Source organism: Eptatretus burgeri, chromosome 6 (genome assembly GCF_056783735.1).
Source record: "Eptatretus burgeri isolate ZD-2024b chromosome 6, Ebu_testis_v1, whole genome shotgun sequence".
Taxonomy (NCBI): domain Eukaryota; kingdom Metazoa; phylum Chordata; class Myxini; order Myxiniformes; family Myxinidae; genus Eptatretus; species Eptatretus burgeri.
The window spans coordinates 12,117,403-12,140,818 of record NC_140966.1 but is presented as its reverse complement, the minus strand read 5'-3'; the positions used below and the strand labels follow the sequence as shown (position 1 = coordinate 12,140,818).

Sequence of the window (23,416 nt, the reverse complement as noted above, 5' to 3'; positions counted from 1 at the left end):
CCTCTTAACCAGTCTACAAGACAATACTGTACACTTCCTTATGTGCAAAGCAAAGTAGAGTTGTTTGGCGATTTTGCGATCTCTCGATTTGGTACGTTAGCGATGTATTCTGGTGTCTTTATCAGTCATGTAAGTTCTGAACATGCTCGAGAACAAAAGGTATTGATTTTACAACGACGTAAGTGTGAGTTGAGACAAATATTGAGAAGTGGTATTAAAAACATGACGACATATTTTCAAAACAACATAAAAAGGGTGACGTAAACCGGGGTGTTACTGCATATGTGTGTATATATATATATATATATATATATATATATATATATATATATATATATATATATATATATATATATATATATATATATATATATATATATATATACATATATTGTTTTTTTATAATGGTAAATCATGTTACGATTAAAATAGGTTACAATGATAAATTGTTTGATTATCACGGAAGTGACATTGCAGAATCGCCATGACGCTGTGACGGCTCCTTCATTGTAGCGAATGAAGACCTTTGTTAAGCAATGAATAGTCCCAAATGAAACCGTTTGGTGTAGCAAACCTTCATTAAGCAGGGGATACCTGCATATGAATTCCTTGACCTTGAAAGCATGTATTTCGGCATTTCCCTAAACGTTATATCTTGCTTAAATACATGCAGAGAGATAGGTATTTATAGGTTTGATGACCATCTTGGATTTTCCCAAGAAGTAGGTCACTCAGGTCAGGCACCCCACTGTGAAATGTTTGTGTATATAGTGTGCATTAACTGTACCAATTTTGGTGCTTTACTAATGCTATGTGTTAGCTGTACCAATTTTGGTGTTCATGCACTTTCTCACATATGTTTCCTTAGCAACTGAATTGTTGGAGGATTCAAATACATTCGAGCAGCTGCATCTGAAAGTGGGAGACGTACCGCATAATCAAAAGGGGATTGCATCCAGCATGTCACAACCTTGCTAAAAAAAAAAATGGTGCCAAGCCACTGGAGTAATGTAGAAAGAACGGATTATGAAACACAAGTGAAAATAATTTGCCAAAGTAGGATCAACAATATTAGGCCAAAGGGTAGACTAAAAATGATATGGAAGCAAGCAGTGGAGAAGGATCTAATGGAAGCTGGAAATCGTATAGAAGAAGCACAACATCTAGCCTAAGACAGGCAAGGGTGGAGAGCTGTGGTTCGGGCCTTGTGCTGCATCACAGTGGGAAAATAAAGAATAAGGAATGTGATTATTGCTTGTTCCTACTGTCTTAATCCCAGACAGCAGAACAGGCACAGAAACTGGGGCTCTGTTTGTATTTTGAACCCATGCCGGCGCTGTAATTTATATCCTGGTGAATATTCATAAACTTTATTCTAGTTATTTATTTTGTACTGTATTCTGGTTTGTACTTATTGTAGTGGAGGGGGAATAACTTGAGCATTTAATTTTTACAAAGTAATTGATATTTTATCTCACAATCCCATACTTATTTCCCTACTCCTTGCAGCTTTCTCCGATAGTCCCACAAGCCCATCTGATTGGATGACTCCTCTCAGCTCTCCACTTTGGGGCAGTAATTACTTCACAGATGATACAGTTGGAGGAACATCACCCTGGCGATGGCTTCATGAGCCTTCACCTCGCTTCTCAGAGGGGGGGCAAAGTAAACAAGGAAAGGTGCGATCCCTGGATTCAGCCTCCCAATTGAACTTCAGCAAGCATACAGCCAGGCATTTGGCCAGAAGTTTTGGGATACAGCAAGGTGTGTTGGTCAGAAAGGAGACTCCACTTAAAGAAAGGAAGTTGGAGGATTCAAATACAATTGAGCAGCTGCGTCTGAAAGTGAGAGACATACCGCATAATCATAAAGGGGTTGCAGAAACTGGGCATAAAAACAACCTTGAAATTGAGGACAAAGTCAAAAGGTCATTTGTTGAAAATGAAGATTGTGAAGAAATAGAGTCTGAAACAAGCCCAAGTCCCATCATCTTTCTTGATGATGTGAGCTGTCGTCGTGCTCTTGTTGCCACTATTGTGCCACCCACATTGCCTGACTCACTTTCTGTTGATGTGTGTGGCTATGATCCTGAGGTTCGTGATGCACTCCAGCACACAAACGATCTCCTGCATGCCACATCACCAGATCCTCAACACTTCTGTGAGAGTCACCTCGCTCAGATATGTGTGCCCAAACCATTGCCACGTCGTGTGCCTAGACACTTGACTCAAAATGCAACTTTTGTGGCCTCTACATCTCTCTTACCATGCACATCATCTATTGGACCAGACAGACATTCTGCTTTTGCTCCACCTGAATTTGGAAGTGACAGCGACTTGGCTGGGCATGTTGAGGGCCCCATTAGTAAGTCAAGGTCTAACCAACATAGTACTAACTTGGTGGGAGATGCACAAGAGAGAGCTGCAGCAGTGATTGCTGATCGCATAGCACAATGCAGCATGTGGGAAGGTTACGGTGCCTTGGCAATTGCAACCGTCCTTGTTCGGCAAGCTTTAACAGATGCATTGGCAGAATTCGCTATGAGGCAGAAGCTTGCATCTATTGCTCGAGTTTTAGCAGTGGAACTGATATCCACAGGCACGGCTGAAGCTGGGATTGAGACGCAGCGACGACGGGGAGTGATGGTCACTCAACTGGCAAAGGACTTGGCTGAGCAGGCTGTGTTTGAGGGTACTATGGAAGCTCAATACTTTGCCTCAGGAGAAGTAGTAATGCATAGAGCAACTGCAGCTGTGAGACAAGCTGGAAGAAAGCTGAGACTAGGAGAGCAGGGAAAGAATACTGAGGATAAAGCAATTGGGGTGACTGATGGCTGTCTTTCCTCAAATCCATTTGTGAATCAAGATATTTTGTTAAGACCAACAGAAGATGCAAATAATCAGACTCATTTGCTTCAGGAAGCAAGGCATATACTTCCATCTCCAACTCCTTCATCTCTTGGTACGCCCCTTTGTTTGCCAATGTTCAGTTCTTTGCGTGCAAAAGACAAAAATGTTTTTTCAAAAAGGGAGGATGAGGATATTGGCTTGAACGAGCAAGTGCACATCAAAATGCCAGGAACAGACACTTTACCCTCAGTTATGCCTCAGTCATCTATTGTACCAAGTTCAATTGCTCATCCAACCACCTCTTTATCAGCCTTCTCCTCTGCCTTAGCGATAGGTGTTGTTTCCTTAGCAACTGAATTGGCAGCTTTGTACCTTGAAGACTTTAGACCAGCAGGTCTTCACTACCGCTCCCGTCGCTGGTGCTCAACCCATCGGCGTAGACATCGTTATGTCCCTGCATTTTCAGATAATGAAGATACTTCATCTGGTATTGACACAGATGCTTCCGATGATTGTGACGAACCTTCATGGCCTGGGCCACCAGCTGGTTTTGAGCCACGACGTGCTGCTCGTCCTGGCCTCCGAGCCTATGGGCGTACAGTTGCAACAGCTGTTTTGAATGCAGCAGTAACTGCAGCGAGCCAGGTGCTTCCACAGCCACAAAGACATCAAACGAGATGTAGCCAGAAGGTTGGATTGATTGAGGCTGCTGAGTTGTGGGCTGGGGCCATTTTGCATGAAGCCCTGATGGATGTTGACCTGGCAGGCACCTCTGATAAAGGTGGTGGTGAGCCTTGGCAAGGAAAAGCTAAGGTTGAACTGGATAGGGGTCGAAGATCAAGGAGAACACGAGGCCAACCTGTGAAACGGGAAACCAGGGCTGTGCACAAAGCGGCCACATTTGTGGAGGACCTGGCTGATTCTATCCTTCAAACATCTGTTTCCGAAGTGATGGAAAGGGGCTGTGTTGGGTTGGAGCCATCTTTTGTGGAGGAAAGGTAGGATTAAGAAATAAAGGTGAAACAAAAAAATGTTATTGTTAATAATTTGTTGATGTGTTTTAATATTATGGCTTGATACAATTGCAATGCAATTAATTTTGTATTGCAAAAATTACAGTAGGGTTGTCGATGATGTTATCCACAATTAATTTTATTCTCCCCGTTTAAAAAAAGAAAATCGACCGATCCCCACATAGCAAAAAGATCACCACATGGTGAGAGCAGTATCACTTTTGGCCCCACCCCCTCAGTTCTTGAGGCAGGGTCAAAAGGTCAAATACCAAAAATGAAATTATGGGCACATTTTAAAACGTTTTTAAATGAAACTTTGCATATGCAATCAACGTTTGAGGATGCATGAAATATGTTACGTTTTTTTTGGGGGGGGATGTGATCCCTGATTCATGCCCCAGCGGGGTGGGGACTTGGGGTCACAGGGGTCAAAATGGAAAAATTTTAAAACTCAATTTGATATTGGGTCATTTCTGGTAGAACGTTTTGCCATCTTTCAACTTTGATGTAGGTGGGAAGCGTGGGGGCTTGCGATGGGGCACCATCAGCTTAGCTCGAGCTCAATTTGCATAAGAAGCTGGTGCATTAATTAAAAGAACATTGGGACACAATGGACAAACATATGGTATATGGGATTTGAACCTCAGTTCACAATAATGAGCCACATGTTCAGATGAAATCACAAAACAACCCAGTTAAAAAGGTGGCATGCACAGGCAGTTTGTCACCAGACAAGAGGTATCCATATCACCAAGAATTAAGCATCTGGAAATGCATTCCACTATATGAGCTTTTATAATTGTGTTTCCATTTTTGGCCTACTTGGCTGCAAACGTTAAGAAACATATTCTGTGTTATGAGGTCATCATCATCGTACACCTGGCTGCTGGTTTGCATCATTTCTGGAGGTTCTGATGAGACCATTGTCATGAAAGCAGAACCATTGTAGATTAATGTAAGTAATTTAGAATTTGCCCAGGGTGCCAGTGTGCAACATTGTGCTATTTTAATTAGGTACAATGGCGTCATTAACAGTGAATGATAGCATACAGGCTCCTTATCTATCTCCTTGATGCAAGTACTGTGTCTCCAATTTCTTGTTGCAGTGCCCCAACAGCAACACACCAAGATAACAGTTTTTAGACTGTTGAGAATCAAACCCAAGCAAGACAGCTTCAATAACCTTATGCAACCTCTGATCAAATTAAACATCTCAACCCCCAACTGTCAGCCGGATTACGATCTAATGGAAAGATCATATAGTCAGAAAGGTCACCATTTCCATTTTCTGTGCAGTTGTACAGCTAAATTCCATCTCTTTTTCACTGGTTCTTCTTGGATGGGTAACGTCCTCCATCTTGTAAAATTGTGAACATCACTCCTCTTCAGAAGAAAATTTTCAAAACTGATCCCCTCAATCCGAGGCCTTATCAGCCTTTTCCCCAACATATGCAATTAATGCAGTCTATCATTGCACCTGCCCTCAGGCACTATTTCTTTACTAACTCCCCAATCTCTGACAACTAGTTTTGCTTCTGACCTGGCCATTATACCTTGGATATGTTACTCCTTCTGGCACAGCAGTGGATGGATGCATTGAACTACAAACAAGAGACCAGGACCATCACTAGATATTTATCGAGCCATCCACACTGTCTGACATTTAGCCTTGATTTACAAGTTATCTTCCTTTGGTATTCAGGATCCACTGCTAAGGTGGATGTCTGATTTCCTTTATGAGTGGAAACAGCAGGTGGCACTTGATGGTGTTCTTTTCCTCTTATATTTTCCTTTGGGGTGTGATTCCACAAGGCAACCTCTTGGGATAGACATTATTCTTGATTTTCAGCATTGCTCGACGTGATTCTTGAAAACCAACTTCATCATTTTGCTGATGACCCTGGCCTATGTAGAATGATGCATCACTATTGTGAAAGGCCAGATGTGGACATGATAAGCCGCTCGTCAGCGACTTGGACCATTACCTTCGATACGGGCAAATCACACGCTTCCACACTGTCTCTCCACAAAGATCAGCAATCAAACCAAGCAATCCACTTCTCTGGACAGACAGTTAGAGTTGCAGTTCCTGGAATTCCTTGGTCTCACGATCTGCCATAACCTTTTGTGGTCGAATCATATCAGCAAATGATCATCCATCTGGGTATTCTCGGCAGAGAAAAAGCATTCCCAAGCCATTTGTCATCCTTCATGGCAGATAACTTTAACCATTTTATTCTCGTGTTTTTATTGGCATTTTACAGACTCTCATTCCTCTCAGGCAAATAGACGGCATTTTACGTGTCTTGGCGTATTGTTTTTTTTTATCATTCCAATTGAACCAAGAACCCAAGGACTGAAGCTTGGTTGGGAGATGAAAAATATTGAGCGTGAGAATGTTTCATTCATTGTGGAGTGTTGGGAAATGAGTAAAGTTGGTGCATATGGGAAGAGGTGTGTGATTGGGGGATTTCTGGAGAGTTGGAGTGATCTTATGTCTTTCTGCTTTGCAACCAATGACAATACAAGCATCCATTGCAGGCGCTTCATCTTTATGCAGCTTTTGTATATGCAAAGCAAGGTTTAATTTTTTTTTTTTTACTTTTTGTTCTTGATAAGTAAGTTGCCAAACACTGATGAGTTTGTTGCTGCTGTGCCTCAACACTTGCACACACACCGATGCCGTAACATATGGAAAACATTGTCATGCTCATCAAACCATTGGGTGACTACACATGCTATGTGGATGGGGGCATTGGGGGTCTCCTCTTGCAGCTATGCGAGCCATAATTATAGGCAACCAGGCCTGTGCAACATTTTTTTTATACATGACCCGAAGCATGCTGGGATGTAACACATGGGCCACACCTGTGTGGAAGTCGTTCCTTGGTGTCCCTCATTTCCTCAGATGTTTCCATTTTTGTCCATTACCTGTAGATGTCATTGCAGACAAAAAAAAAACAAAACCAGATGAAATGACAAGGTTTATAAACAGTTCAACATGTTTAAAAATACAGATGCAAAGTCGGAAGCAACGAAATCCCCAGCTTTCATCCGTTTTGTCCTTTTTAAAGAGAAATGTAACAAAGTCAGGTCAGGCCAGATTACATCTGTGACTTGCTACAGGTATCATGTAAACCTGCACTAACCTGTTCCATGGTCGGGTTGTCGGCGACTAAACCGTCTCCCCCACCGGGTTTTTTGGTGAGGAGGTTGTTTGGATATGGACACTCGGCAGGATTAAAAACAAAACCTGTCAAAAGGGTGGAGGAACTCCTTGTGAGCCAACGGCCATCCATATCTAGTGCTCAACTGTGTCTGCGGACGTCCTCCTGCAGTTGGGTTACTTCTTATTAGAAGGTTGGTGGCAGGATTTGCACTCAGGTCACAGTAAAAACCCTTCATTCCGCAAAACACAAAAACGCAAAGAAATCTGAAAACCCATTCCGTGGGAGTACCTCCTGCACAGCTTCCCTTCGCAGGGCAGCTCACCGGATGACAGGATTGGGGCAAAGCCTTTGGGACCCCCAATTTTTGATGATAGGAGGGAAACCACAGGATAACATTCCTGGGTCAGATTGCTGGAGAGTGTGTCGGAGTGGTGCTGAAGTGTCGTCCACCAGATGGCGGTCTCCTTGGGTTAACCTGAGGCGTTCCCTTTGGGGTGGGTGCCTGGAATGTTCTATCCCGAAGAGAGGATGATCACCTGTCTCTGTTATCATCTGAGCTCAAGCGTTTGGACATCGGTATTGCAACACTCTCTGAGGTCCGGAGACCGGATTGCGGCGAGATCATGGTGGGTGGTTACACCTACTATTGGTCTGGTTGCTCTGATGGTTACCATTCCCAAGGAGTTGTTGTAGCTGTGTCCAATAAGCTGACTCCAATGATAATTGAGGTAACACCGGTCAATGAGCGTATGATGAGACTAAGGATTCATCACTCCTTAGGTGTCATTTCCCTCGTCTCTGTTTATGCTCCGACTGAGGCGAGTGATCTCACTGTGAAGGATGCATTTTACGCCACGCTAGAGTCTGTGGTTGATCAGTGCCCCAGAGGAAATACACTTCTCGTCTGGGGGATTTCAATGCATCAACTGGAACTGATAGGGATGGTTATGAGATGTGTGTTGGTTCCCATGGGTCAGGAACTATGAACCAGAATAGCACTAAGTTCCTTGACTTTGCAAGAAGTCATGGACTTAGGGTGGCCGATTCATGGTTTCAGCGTCCACAAGCTCATCACTGGACTTGGTATTCCAACACTGGTGGTGTTGCAAAGGAGATTGACCATGTCCTCATTGATGGTCGCTGGAGGATGATCCAGAACTGCAGGGTCTACTGGAGTGCTCAGTTCATCAATACTGACCACCGGCTTGTTGTGGCAACTCTGAAGTTGCACCTTAAATCCAGGAGAATTGTACCATCCCAGCCGAAGCTGGATGTTGGCAAGCTCAAGGATGAGAGGGTAGCTGAGGAGTTTGCGAACAAGCTGAGTAGAGATTTAGGGGGTCTTGGTGCTTTGGGAGGTCCTGAAGAGTTGTGGAGTGCCTTCAAGACCAACGTCCTTGATGTTGCCGGTGGATGTCTTGGAACTCACCGAAGGGCAAAGAAGAATTTTGTCTGTCATGGGACACTGGATACCATTGACCAGAGTCGCAGGGCCAGGCTGAATGGCAGAGCTGAGCTGTTCAGGGAGCTGAGGGGTAAAACTGTACGTGCGCTAAGGGTGGACAAGGAGGCCTATGTGCGAGGAATCTGTGAGGGGGTAGAGCATCACCTGTGGTCAAATGATTCTCGTCCTGCTTACAGAGGAATTTGTGCACTACGTTCATCCAAGCCCATCCCTCGGTGTACTGCAGTTGGAGCAGAGGGTGGTAGGCTCTTGACAGAGGAGTCCGAAGTGAAGGCCTGCTGGGCCGGTTACTTTGAGCGGTTGTACCAGGCTGATCCACCAGCTGTCGAGTTGGACGTCAGGGGTGTTACAATCCCTGTTGCTGACCCTCCAATCAACTGTGGTCCACCTTCGCTTGTGGAAACACAGGCTGCGGTGAACCGGTTGAAATTGGGTAAAGCTCCAGGGATCTGTGGTATCCATGCTGAACTTCTCAAGGCTGGTGGAAATGCTGCACTCGTGTCGTTGCATGCAGTTCTGTGCTCTGCCTGGAACACAGGCATCATCCCAACTGACTGGAAGAGGGGCCTTGTTGTCCCTCTCTGGACAGGGAAGGGTGATCGCCAAGACTGCAACAACTACCGAGGGGTGACGCTGCTCTCAGTGCTGGGCAAGGTCTTTGCGCGGATATTTCTTGAGAGGGTTCGCCACCATCTGCTTGAGCACCAGCATCCAGAACAGTCAGGCTTTACACCAAAGAGGTCAACGATTGACCGTATCCTTGTTCTTCGGGTCGTCACCGAACGCAGACGAGAGTTTCGGCAGGGGCTGTTTGCAGCCTATGTTGATCTCTGTAAAGCGTTCGATTCAGTGAATTCTAGGTCTTTGTGGGGTGCCACCAAAACTGATCGATCTGATGTCTGAACTCTACTCTGGAACTGAGAGTGCTGTGAGATGTGGTGCTACCATCTCTGATTTATTTCCAGCTGTTACTGGGGTTTGTCAGGGGTGTGTACTGGCTCCCACACTTTTCAGCACTTGTATGGACTGGATTCTAGGGAGGATGTCGGAGAGATCAAGCTGCGGTGCATCGTTTGGGAATGTCAAGATCTCCGACCTTGATTTCGCAGATGATGCATTCATCTTTGCGGAGACTTTAGTTATCCTTTTGGGGGCCCTCGAGGTGCTGAATGAGGAGTCGGATTCTGCTGGGATTACGAGTTTCCTGGTTCAAAACTAAGATCCAGGCTTTCAATGACATCTTGGATGCTGCTGTCCTGTCTGTGCCTGCTTGTGGTGAGCATGTTGAGCTTGTGGAGAGATTCACTTAACTTGACATTAATATTCATGTCTCTGCTGGCTGTAAGTCAGAGGTCAATAGACGTCTGGGTCAGGCCTGGGGAGTCATGGATTCACCGGATAATGGGGGTGTGGCGCTGCCGGTACCTGTGCAGGAGGACGAAAGTCTGAGTCTTCAGCTCCTTGGTGCTTCCAGTCTTGCTCTATGGATGCGAGACTTGGACTCTGACCAAGAATCTGAGATGGAGACTTAATTCCTTTGGTACCAGGTCTCTTCGGAGAATCCTTGGCTATCGCTCGTCAGACTTTGTGTCCAACAAGCGGTTGCTGAGAGAGACTCAAATGAGATTTGTTACCTGCATAGTCCGTGAGCATCAGCTGCGGCTGTATGGACATGTGGCTCGTTTTCCTGACGCTGATCCTGCTCACCAGAATCTCTCAGTGAGGGAGTCTCGTGAGTGGAGGAGGCCAATGGGCTGACCACGTGCCTCGTGGTTGCAGCAGGTTGATCAGCATCTCAAGGAGATGGGGTTGGGCCAAGCATCTACCTGGGGGATGGCCAGACGGAGGCCCCTGGAGTACCGGCGGAAAGTGTACGCAGCGACGTGCTGCTCTGGCGCATGCTCCCAAACCTGACCTAACCTGTAACAGTAAACCAGACGAGGTGGTGTAATGGTTAGAACATCCGCTCTAAGTTTGTTTGGTCATTGGTTCAAACCCCGTCCGAGTCATACTGAAGACTTAAAAAAATCGTACGCGCTGCTTCCTTACTTGGTGCTCAACATTCAAAAGGATTGAGCATGGGGCCAAACAACATGGGGAAGGCATTGGCAAACCACCCAGTGTAACCCTTACCAAGATAATGCTTAGGCAGCACCAATGCTCTATAGAGTATGGTATACAAGCGTAACTATCCTTCCCTATTGACGGGAAAAGTTTCAGTCAATTTATCATTTTAAATTATTTCATGGACTTTAAAAAGGTTAATTGTGTTGCACTCTTGGTTTCACTCAGAGCCAAAGTTCTCAGCTACTTTTGCCACCCACCATGAAATGGTGGTGCAATATTGAGTGGCAGAGGTTGGATTTGTCTGCGAAATAAAATTTGACATCACTATTATTCATGCCTGTTCTGTCATTTAAAAAGTGAATTTTGAGCTTTGCCAGTGTGCACAGCTTTTGAAATGTAGCGCAGGAAACGGCCACTGTAAACATGAGACTGAAGAACCCACAGACAGACACCACTGTTTGATTTTATTTATATATATATATATATATATATATATATATATATATATATATATATATATATATATATATATATATATATATATATAAAACACAGGGTGACATAAAAGAGTGGAGGAAAGTGCACACAGGTGGATTACATCTTAAGCAGGAGATGCAACCTGAAAGAGATTAGTGACTGCAAGGTGGTGGCAGGGGAGAGTGCAGCTCGACAGCATCAATTGGTGGTCTGTAGGATGACTTTAGAGGTGAGGTTGAGGAAGAGAGTGAGGGCTGAACCAAGGACCAGATGGTGGAAGCTGAAGGAGGAAGACTGTTGCGTGAAATTTAGGGAGGAGGTGAGACAGGCGTTGGATGGTGGTAAAGATGGGTGGGATGATTGGGCAACGACAGCAGAAGTTGAGAGGGAGATAGCTGGTAAGGTACTTGGTGTGACATCTGGACAGAGGAAGGAAGATAAGGAGACTTGGTGGTGGAATGAGGAAGTACAGGAAAGTATAAGGAAGAAGGGGTTGGCAAGAAAGAAGTGGGATAGTCAGAGAGATGAAGAAAGTAGGCAGGAGTACAAAGAGTGGCGGCGAAAGGCAAAGAGAGGTGGCAAAGGCTAAGAAAAAGGCATATGACGAGCTCTATGAGAAGTTGGATACAAAAGAAGGGGAAAAGGATTTATACCGATTGGCAAGACAGAGGGACCGAGCTGGGAAGGATGTGCTGCAGGTTAGGGTGATAAAGGACGCAAATGGGAATGTGGTGACGAGCGAGGAGAGTGTGTTGAGAAGGTGGATGGAGTACTTTGAGGAGCTGATGAATGAAGAAAATGAGAGAGAGAGAAGGTTGGAAGAGGTGGAGATAGTGAATCTGGAAGTGGGGTGGATCAGTAAGGATGAAGTGAGGACTGCTATGAAGAAGATGAAAAGTGGAAAGGCGATTGACCCAGATGATATACCAGTGGAGGCATGGAAGTGCTTAGGAGAGATGGCAGTGGGGTTGTTAACCAGATTGTTTAATAAAGTCTTGGAAAGTGAGAGGATGCCGGAGGAGTGGAGATTAAGTGTACTGGTTCCGATTTTCAAGAATAAGGGTGATGTGCAGAGCTGTGGAAATTACAGAGGGATAAAGTTGTTAAGCCACACCATGAAGTTGTGGGAAAGAGTAGTGGAAGCTAGGTTGAGAGGAGAGGTGATGATCTGTGAGCAGCAATATGGGTTTATGCCAGGAAAGAGCACCACTGATGCAATGTTTGCTTTGAGAATGTTGATGGAGAAGTGTAGGGAAGGCCAGAAGGAGTTACATTGTGTGTTTGTGGATTTAGAGAAAGCTTATGATAGGGTGTCAAGATAGGAGTTGTGGTATTGTATTAGGAAGTCGGGAGTGTTGGAGAAGTTTGTGAGGATCGTGCAGGATATGTATGAGGACAGTGTGACAGTGGTGAGGTGTGCGGTAGGAATGACGGACCGGTTTAAGGTTAAAGTGGGATTGCACCAAGGATCGACTCTGAGCCCTTTCCTGTTTGCAATGGTGATGGACAGGTTGACGGACGAGATCAGACTGGAATCCCCATGGACTATGATGTTCGCGGATGACATCATGATCTGTATGGAGAGTAGGGAGCAGGCTGAGGCGAGCCTCGAGCGGTGGAGGTACGCACTGGAGAGAAGGGGAATGATAGTCAGTCGGAATAAGACGGAGTACATGTGCGTAAATGAGAGGGAGGGTGGTGGTATGGTGCGGTTGCAAGGAGTTGAGGTGGGGAAGGTGGATTGGTTTAAATACTTGGGATCAACTGTCCAAAGTAACAGAGAGTGTGGGAGAGAAGTGAAAAAGAGAGTGCAGACAGGATGGAGTGGGTGGAGAAGAGTTGCAGGAGTGATTTGTGACAGAAGGGTAGCTGCAAGAGTGAAGGGGAAAGTATATAAGACGGCAGTGAGACCAGTTATGTTGTATGGTTTTGAGGCGGTGGCACTAACAAAAAGACAGGAAGCGGAGCTGGAGGTAGCAGAGTTAAAGATGCTGCGATTCTCGTTGGGAGTGAAGAGGATGGACAGGATAAGAAATGAGTATATTAGAGGGACAGCGCAGGGAGGACGGTTTGGAGACAAAGTGAGAGAGGCGAGATTGAGATGGTTTGGACATGTGCACAGGAGGGAAGCGGAGTATATCGGGAGAAGGATGTTGAAGATGGAGCCGCCAGGCAGGAGGAGAAGAGGAAGGCCAAAGAAGAGGTTCATGGATACGGTGAGAGCGGACATGCGGGTGGTTGGAGTGTCAATGGAAGATGTGGAGGATAGAGCGAAATGGAGACGGTTGATCCGCTGTGGCGACCCCTAACGGGAGCAAGCCGAAAGAGGAAGAAGAGATGTGTATATATATATATATATATATATATATATATATATATATATATATATATATATATATATATATATATATATATATATATATATATGTATATATATATACATATACACATATCTTTTTCTTCTTTCGGCTGCTCCCGTTAGGGGTCACCACAGCGGATCATCCGTTATGATCCGCCTAATGATTTGGCACAGGTTTTACGCCGGTTTCCCTTCCTGACACAACCCTGGTCGCCTCTTACGACACAGGGATATGGTACACCTATTCTAACCGGGGCATACACCGGGCCCAGTACACTGGTACTCACTTCGCCGACCTCGGAAGGATGACAGGCTGAGTCAACCTCCTGGTGTATATTAATTCAAGCGGCCGATGGGGCTTGAACTCAGGACCTTTTGGATGCCCAGCCGCTACCCTCACCACTACGCCAACACCAGGCTTTTATGTATATGTATATATATATATACATATATATATATATATATATATATATATATATATATATATATATATATATATATATATATATATATATATATATATATATCTATATGATTATTGTTAATAGCTGATGAATTTGCTGTGACGACACCAAAGGATATCTAGTAAAGGTGTCGCATAAGCATGGGAGACCTCCGGCCCATGTGGTCATATTTTATTTCGTATTTTATGCAGCTATTATCACTTCACTCAAAAAACTTAAGGATGGCAACAAGTATTCCCCCCCAAAATGGTCACTTTCATCAAAAGGAAGCAATCTGAAGTCACATTAGGTATGTTACTTTCAAGTTGTTATTAGTTATAATTATAAAATAATTCAAATTATGATTGTTATTGCAGGTCAGCCCAAGCAGCGCTGCTGATTGATGACCAGAACATCCCAAACCGATCATGATGGTACTGGCTCTGCCAGGCTAACAGCGGTTCAGAAGCGAGGTCTGCCTTGGTAGTTTGAATGTGGGATCAATGGGTGGGGTTGGAGTCGAGGTGGTGAAGATGCAGAGAAGGAGGTTAGAAGTGTTGTGTGGGCAGGAGACCAGATGGAAAGGGGACAGGGCGAGGAGGTTGGTAGGAGAGTGAAAGCTGTTGCACGCAGTGAGGAATGGAAGGAATAATGGCATGGGAATAATAGCAATGTGAGAGATCAGCAAGGAGGTGGTCAGAGTGGAAATGTGGGAGGGACGGATAGCTATGGCATGGGTGATAATACAGAGGCAAATGGTGTGTGTTATGTCGATATATGGGCCACAAATGGGAAGGATTGGGGCAGAGGAGCAGGAGTTCATGGATCACTGGAGGGGTTGATGGGAAAGTTTGAGCTGGAGGTGATGCTGTGCTTTGCAGGGGAATTTAATTTTAATTTATTATATTATCAATCACAAAGTGCTGAAAAAAGCCCTAAAGTGTTGATTTTCCATTTTGCCAGTGACGTCACACCTGGAACCCACCTTGATCCAAATGGTGGCTTACATAGAGAAACAGTGTATTTCTGATTCCATAATTATTGGCAACTCTGAAGGTTCTCAATATGTTGAAACTGATCAGTGGGATTTTGAAGAAACTATTGGAGACAATTAGTACTGGAAATGCTTTTTCGAGGATTTATGGAGCTGAATCGTTTTGAGCTTTATGCGAGTGATTCAGATGAAGATGGCGACAATAGAAGTGTTGGTGAAGATGAAAATGCCGGTTGCATGTTCACTACAGATTGTTAGGTTTTGTTTTTCCGTTCAATTGATGATTGAAAAGGGATTTTGTATTCATTTATAAATCAGTTATATTGTTACGAATTTGGAAGTCTTGTGCACACAGACAGACAGCACTCCCCAAGTTTAGTTATCTCGATAAGTATGTGTTTATAGTTCGGGTCCCCTACCTGTGTCTAACGGGAATTACATGTGTGCACTGCGGAGTTTCTTTTACAACAAATCTCCTTCACTTCACTTCGCACACCGACGCTATTGCCCACGTGCGTTCGACCACGTACGTGGGCGGAGATTTTCATCGCCTCAGCTCCGACTCCAATCATGCACAGAGGGCGACTTTCCCATGACACACCGGCCAATGAGGGTTGAGATGGCCACAGAAGGTGACTTTCCCACGACACCCCGGCCAATGAGGGTTGAGATGGCCACAGAGGGCGACTTTTCCATGACACCCCGGCCAATGAGGGTTGAGATGGCCACAGAGGGCGACTTTCCCACGACACCCCGGCCAATGAGGGTTGAGATGGCCACAGAGGCAACTTTCCCACGACACCCCAGCCAATGAGGGTTGAGATGGCCACAGATAGTGACTTTCCCACGACACCCCGGCCAATGAGGGTGGAGACAACCTCAGATGCCGATTTTTCTTACCCGGGCAAGAAAATTATAAAGGAACGCCAGGCGGGGGAGGTTGGTCGTCTTGAGGGTCATGGGTCTTGGTGCTGGCTGATTCGTCTGGTCCTGGGTCATCGTCATCTCTGATCTTCTCCTTGGTCTTGGTTGATTGGTGCGTGGCCGGTTGAAGAGTGTGGTCACTGGTGCTTGGCACTGCATGAAAGCTGTGGGTTCGAGGCCCGCCACGCGACCAGATCGTCGTACACCGCATGAGGCGGACAGATGCAAGCCAGACCCTGGTCTTCGGCTCAGCTTTCCTTCCGAGCTGGAGGCCTCAATAAAGACCGGCCGGCCCAGTTCGTGTGTGTGTGTGTGTGTGTGTGTGTGTGTGTGTGTGTGTGTGTGTGTGTGTGTGTGTGTGTGTGTGTGTGTGTGTGTGTGGGTGTGTGTGTGTGGGTGTGTGTGTGTGTGTGTGTGTGTGTGTGTGTGTGTGTGTGTGTGTGTGTGTGTGTGTGTGTGTGTGTGTGTGTGGCGCCAGTCCATTAAGTAGAATTGTTTAAGTGCCTTGTACATACCTGCATTGCTTTTAATCGGTTTAACTCTGCTCTCTGTGTCGCCCTCCCTTATAAATACACCCCTGTTAAATGTACCAGCTCGTTTTCTGTGCTTTCCTCCATTGGCCTAGCATGGTGCGTGTTGCGAATTGGTAGGGCCGTTCATGCCGTGGATTGTTCATTTGGGTCCGACGGACTCTGGTAATTCCGCTCGGTTATACTGGACCAAGGTCGATAGAGTGACCCGGTTCGACAGAGCCCGTCGAGGGTGTGGTTTTCCCCGGTAGTTGGACGACGTGGGTACTTAGGTATATTGAAATTTGGAAATTAACCCTACCCTACGCTGTCGAAATATTGGTGACCACGGTCCGCTAAGGGACCCGTGACCTTTCGGACTTATCCGAGAGTCACGACCAAAATTCCGGGATGTTCGGTGGAAACGACTCTACTGCTCCACCTCATGGTCGTTTATCGCCACCGAACCCCGGCCCACAACAATATGACTCCAACAGAAACATGGCATGGACCACGCCCAAGCACACTCGGACACCTTGGACAAAATGGGCAACAAATGCTTTGTCCCACCATCGCAGGCTGACCAGGTGTCTTGTATGTTACGGGATCATCCCATTTCATACTTTTTCAGGACGCCATTTGTGTCTGTGGTCATGTGTCCATGTCCATGCTGTGGCGCCATGTCGATGTCCTGCCCCAATGGAGGGGGGAGTGGTGCTCAGGTGGAGGGGGATGTGTGGTGGTGATGGGTATGGTGGGGTAATACTGGAGGGTGGTGGTAAATATTGTAGGGGTGATGGTTGTTTGGGGGATGTAGAGGGAGAAGTGGTCACCTGTGTACATGTACTGGTACCTCGGTAGAGATGGTGTGACAGTTTCGAGCGACGGCTGTTTCTTTCACTTAATCATGGGTGTGGCATCCTCTCTCAATGGTGGCGGATAACCACAATATCTCGCCATCTCTGTTGTTTCATAACAGTACTCTGTAAAATGTTCTGAGCACAAAAGTGAACATTTTCGAGGCCCGATCCACACTCTGGTATTTCGGACAAACCTCATCCAATTTCTGGAGAACTTAGGGTCTTTCGGCCATTGGTGTAGCATTAAACCATCTCAGTTTGTATTATTATACAAGCACCAAAGACTCATCAACTCGGAATATTTGTGGAAAATCGAAAATTATTCGCCATTTCAGTTAAATCACACCAGGAGATAAATAGACCAGTAGCCAATCATGTAACCAGTAGACAATACAAATCTGGCAGTCGACTTCCAGGTGTGACATCACAACTAAATGTAAAAAAGAAGATTTCAATTTTTAATTGCAAAATGACCTACTTTATAAATCACAGATCAGAAAAAGACACATCAGATCTATTTTGTGGGGTATCAAGGGATAGATTAGCGTCGATGTGGTCTGAGTGTTTGGGCTTCCCTTGAGAGAGTAGCAGTATCGTGTGAAGGGGGAATGTGTTGATAAATTTGGTTTGGGAGCAAGGAATAGAGAGGGCCGAGAGCTGGTGAAGCTGCTTGGTGAGTAATGGGATGGCCATAGATGGTTAGTTCTTTCAGAAGCGGGATAGTCACAAAATTACTTACAGGAATGAACAGCATAGAACAGAGTTGGATTTGTTGGTCGTGAGGAAGCAACAATTGTGGAGGATCAAGGACTCGGGCTGTGGCAGGAGAGCATGTCACCATCCAGCACAAACCTGTGGTGTTTGTTGTACGCATTACGAAAAGAAGGGAAGTTAAGAGCAGAGGTCTGAAGATGATAAGGTAGGGGAAGTGCTGGGAATATCCCGCCATAGAATATAAGGAGAGTATTGGGGCCAGGTATGAGGAACTTTGTGAAGAAGCTGAAGATTTAGAGTGGAAGAAGAACATAGAGATGTTTAGGGGAATTACAGAAGATGTGTTTGGAAGGACATCAGGAAAGGGTGCATTGTCTCAGAATAGAAACCAGGAAGTAGCAAAGGTAGTTGGTGAAAAGAATGAGGTTTGGAAGAGGATAGAGAAGATAAATTCTTAAAGGGGACAACTAAATGCATGGTTGCTTTTCTGATATGGGCAAAATATGGAGAGCTATGGATAAGGTGAGGAATGATATGGAAGCTGAGATGTACAAGAAGTTAGAAGAGTGTGGTATGAAGAAGATTATTTCTAAATTGGCTCATGACAGGGTTGAGGATAGTAATGACATGAGGGGGGGGTGATTAAGGATGGTGGCAAGAAGCTCGTGACAGAGAGGGGGACAACCAGGAAGCAGTGCCGGATTAAGCCTCGGCTGGCCCTAAGGCACATTTTGAAATTTTAGAGAATGGCCTAAAAATTTTAAATTACATCTCGGGCTCATGGAAATGGACCTCAGACAAAAGATGAACTGATTCAAGAACAAAATATTTAATACAAAAAAGACAAATATTTAATGTGAAAATAATTTTTGGCCCAAATTTTTGGCTGGCCCTAAGGCACATGCCTTGTCTGCCTAATGGTTAATCCAGCACTGCCAGGAAGGAATAGTATTTCAATAGACAGCATTACAACCAGTATTCAAGGATCTGTTGAACCGGGGAGGAAGCAACAGTGAGCTGGAGCTACCGTGTTATGTAGAGGGGAAAGTGGAATTGGTGGAGATCACAGGAGAGGAGGTACGCACAGCATTAAAGAGGATGAAGAAGAGAACAGTGCCAGGTATTGTTGAGGTATGTACAGAGATGCTAATTGTAGTGGGAAAGTCAGAGTCAATTGGATTAAGAGGCTGTTTGAATGTATGTATGAGAGGGTTCGTTTCTGGAGGATTGAAGGACAGGGCTTATTGTGTCGATACGGAAGGGGAAGGGCGATGTTCAAGATCCGGGGAAGTACAGAGGCATTAAGCTCCTACGTCATGTCACGAAGATATTGGAGAGGATTCTGGATGGGAGGATGACGAAGAGTTTGGAGATTGATATTGGTGCAGAGCAACAGTGGTTTAGAAAGGCTAAGGCAATGCTTATTTGCTCCTCATCAAGGTGTCTGGAACTCTAACATATGTGTGGTACTTCAAGATGGAAGGATCAGTGTTTCTCAAGCAGAGACTTGAACTGATTTAGAGACTGACTCAATTAAATAACTGGGGAGAGAATTTATATGATGACTTTTCGCAGGTTGTCGATTTAATGACAGAAAGCTCTTGCAGTATAATTGCACCAAGAATCTAATGCAGACCTTGATTGTGGAGGGGAAAGGGAGTTGGGGTGGGGGGGGGGGTGATTAAGCATCTCTTTATGTATGATATCTGTTGGCAAAGACATTGATGATCTTCAATGTCAAAAAAAAGAAAAGAAGTGTGTTGGCTCCTCCCCCACACTTACAATTAAATACAGAGCATTCTTCTTTTGTTAAAACTACAACAGATTTGCCCTCTGATCAAAGCTGGAGCATTTTATTAGCCTCCGTTGGAGTTAGTCCGAAATGTGGACTTATGGATTGGGTCTCGTATGCCTGTGCATCTGTAGCCATAATCTCAGACATGTATGGACACATTTTGTTCAAACTTGGCACAAAAATAATACATGACGGTATACATATGCACATCCTTTTGTTTTGCGCGTCAATCAAAGATGGCCGACTGGCGGACACTTAAGTTGTAAAAAAAAAAACCCGATGTTGAACACGTCCTCAACCATTTCTCGGATATTCATTTACAGATCTTGTTCAAACTTGCCAAACAGATTTAAAATAATGGCTTACATTTTCATGTCAGTTTTTTCAAAATCAGATTCAAGATGGCTGACTAGCAGCCATTTCGTTACTTAAACGTGTCCTCAACCATTTTTTGAACGTGCATCGCCCAATTTTGTTCAACTTCAGCACAAGCACAGTCCATGATGGCATACACATGCACCTCACTTTATTTTGTGATCTGATCAAAGATGGCCGACTGGTAGACTGGTGGCCATTTTAGTTGGAAAAAACCCCGATATTGGACACTTCCTCAACCATTTCTCGGATATGCATTTACCGATCTTGTTCAAACTTGCTACACAGATAATGAATGGTAGCATACATAAGCAAGTCAGCTTTTTTCGAGATCAGATCCAAGATTGCCGACTGGCGGCCATTTTGTTACTTACATGTGTCCCCAACCATTTCTCGGACATGCATGGTCCGATTTTGTTCAAACTTGGCGTACACGTGCACTTCACTTTATTTTGCGATCTAATCAAAGATGGCCGACTGGTAGACTGGCGGCCATTTTAGTTGGAAAAAAACCCGGTATTGAACAGGTCCTCAACCATTTCTCTGACATTCATTTACCGATCTTGTTTTCTGTTGTCTGCAGTTATAGCATTTCTTTTATACATTAATAAATATTATTTAATGTTATACTGTTTGCCTAATTGCCTGACTTAAGCCTGGTGTTGGCGCAGTGGTTAGGGCAGCGGCTTGGGATCCAAAAGGTCCTGAGTTCAAGCCCCGTTGGGCCACTGAATTAATACACCAGGGGGTTGACTCTGCCTGTCATCCTTCCGAGGTCGGCGAAATGAGTACCAGTATAGTGGGCCGGTGTATACCCCGGTTAAAATAGGTGTACCATATCCCTGTGTCGTAAGAGGCGACCAGGGTTGCGTCAGGAAGGGCATCCGGCGTAAAACATGTGCCAAATCACTATGCGGATCATACGGATGATCCGCCGTGGCGACCCCTAACGGGAGCAGCCGAAAGAAGAAGAAGATACTGTTTGCCTAATTCAGTGGTCTCCCCTAAAATATATGAACATTCAATCTCTTCTGTACGAGATTTGCATTCCCAATCGAAAACATCATACATGTCACATGATCAACTATCTTACACAATATAATGACGTGACCCACACCATTAATGTTCATGACCGAATAACCCAATTGTATGCATTCTTCCATGTCACATGACCACTCAAGTCAGTTGCACATACACATAAATCTTGTAAACATGGGCTATCCTTTTAACTCCAGACAACAAAATTACTAAAACCGTGGGGGGCAATGACATTGTCTTTTTATCCTTGTTTGTTTTATCCTAATTCCAGGTGCAATATGCTTCTTATGATTTTCAAATTCCAGGATAGGAGATTGTGTGGCAGTTCCTCTTTATTGCTAGAACAGTTAACAGTAGTAGCAAAAAGAGTCAATATAAATAACATCAGAGCCTGATGTATAATTAGGCTGAAAGGCCATTACCAGCTTCAGTGTTAGGTGAGGCCTAACCCATTATGGCAAGCCTTACTGAGGGTGAAATGCTGTGTCCATGTGGCAATTCCTCTCCCAGGCTGAACCTTCTTAGATGCAATTATTTTGCTTTGCCATTTCCTTATTGGATTTCAGTCTTGCTTTTGCTTTGCTTTATTTCTTTCACATTTAATTCCGAGCAAACTGTTTCAAGCATCTAATTTGCAGTGAGGCTTGCAGGGGAGGCATGATGAGCCAGGCTAGCAATGGCAGCTGGGTACACATTGCCGTGGAGGAACCCAGTGAGGGTGTAACCAGCCAACCAAGCAGTAGGTAGGTTGAAGTATTAATTTTTGTTTTCTTGTTTAATCGAACTGTGTTATATCCTATTATAGTTCCTGGTCGCTTTAACTTTGGGCATAGTTTCATTAATCTCTCCCTTCTATTGATTCATTGTCTTGTACTTTTCTTTGCAACATCTGAAGTTGGGGGAGCCTCGGAGCTGATGAGGGATCGGATGAAAGTTTCTCTTTTCCTGGTCTCTCGGACAGGTACGTACAGTATTTAATTTTTGCTTTAGCCTCTCTTCCTCACCATATTAACTTATCTCCACAGTCTTTATTCACCTAATCATGGTTTGATTTTGCCAACTGTCTTTACCCTGATAACCAAGCAACTTGTCTTCACAGATATGCTAATGATATGCAGATGGTTTACTCTGCAAGTAATAAAAAATACATGTTTCTAAATGCAAATGGATGTGGGGACAGTATGCCAAAACGTATGTAAACAAGGAAGAGACGGTCACAAATTATCATATGAAACCACCCCAACATCTTTCTTTGAATAATGGTTGTTGCCTGTCCATCCCTGAATCCCTTGGCAATGATAGTGTATGGAATTTGTTGATTATTTCAATGCATAAATTTGACCAGTAAAATATTAAAACACACACACACACACACACACACACACACACACACACACACACACACACACACACACACACACACACACACTTCAGCTTGTGGTGATTGTGGAGATAGAGATAGAGATAGAGATAGAGATAGAGATATAGATAGATAGATATAGATAGATAGATATAGATATAGATATAGATATATATATAGATATATATATATATATATATATATATATATATATATATATATATATATATATATATATATATGTTGTCATTTTCTGCCACAGCCATTATTCAAAGATAGATGTCAGGATATTTTCACATGATTTCTTATAATAGTGGAGCAGATAACAAGATCAATCGTTCAAATGATGATACAAACATGAAACTTGGCAGGAATATTTATTTTATGTCACTTTATGAGAAAAAAGTGCAAGCCACTTGAAATTCCAACATGGCCACCATTTCCCAAGATGGCCGCTGGACGACCAGCGGCCATCCAAAATAGGAACAGATAATAACAATCGTTCAAAGAATGATACAAGCATGAAATTTGGCAGAAATATTTATTTTAGGTCACTTTATGAGATACAACTGCAAGCCACTTAAAATTCAGCATGGTAGCTGTGATGAAGACCCTCACCAATCTTGGCCAAGAATTGAGGGGAGTCAACAGAAGATTCTCGAATATATGGTTTATTGAAGTTGCACAGCACTTGCAAGCGGAGGTAGCACAGGGACCAACCACAGCAGTCAGACCCTGTACCACACTAAAGGTTACACTCCAAAAGTTTCATATATAAAACCTATTCCGAGGCGGAGAAAGCAAGCAAAGAAAGAAACAAAGATGCAAGTGGGCTTTTTCCTCCCTCCCTGCGGCCCTCGGGGAGAATTAGCAGTAAACAGCTTCTTTCTCACGCTTCAAACAGCGAGAGAGTGCTGGCACAAATTCATAAACAGAAGCAAATCCTTTGTAGTTCTCCAAGATTGTTGACACTCCACTGAAATTCATAACAGCCTACAGAAGCA

General features: G+C 44.4%; 1 protein-coding gene across 9 annotated transcripts in view; it reads left to right on the top strand.

Moving 5' to 3' along the window:
- Positions 1–23,416, top strand: part of LOC147024262 (uncharacterized) — a 96,240-nt gene that overhangs the window by 35,655 nt on the left and 37,169 nt on the right. For 6 of the 9 annotated variants that reach the window (XR_015058953.1, XR_015058954.1, XM_085884027.1 and 3 more), the window contains 3 exons: positions 1,510–3,847; positions 21,691–21,795; positions 21,948–22,013. Coding sequence is in view for 7 of the 9 variants with exons in the window: in XM_085884027.1 (XP_085740153.1) it covers positions 1,510–3,847; positions 21,691–21,795; positions 21,948–22,013 (2,509 nt within the window). In the remaining 2 variants the exon portion in view is untranslated. Of the gene's footprint in view, positions 1–1,509; positions 3,848–14,220; positions 14,317–21,690; positions 21,796–21,947; positions 22,014–23,416 lie in introns of those variants that run through there. The other 3 variants (XM_085884032.1, XM_085884028.1, XM_085884029.1) reach the window with 3 other exon arrangements.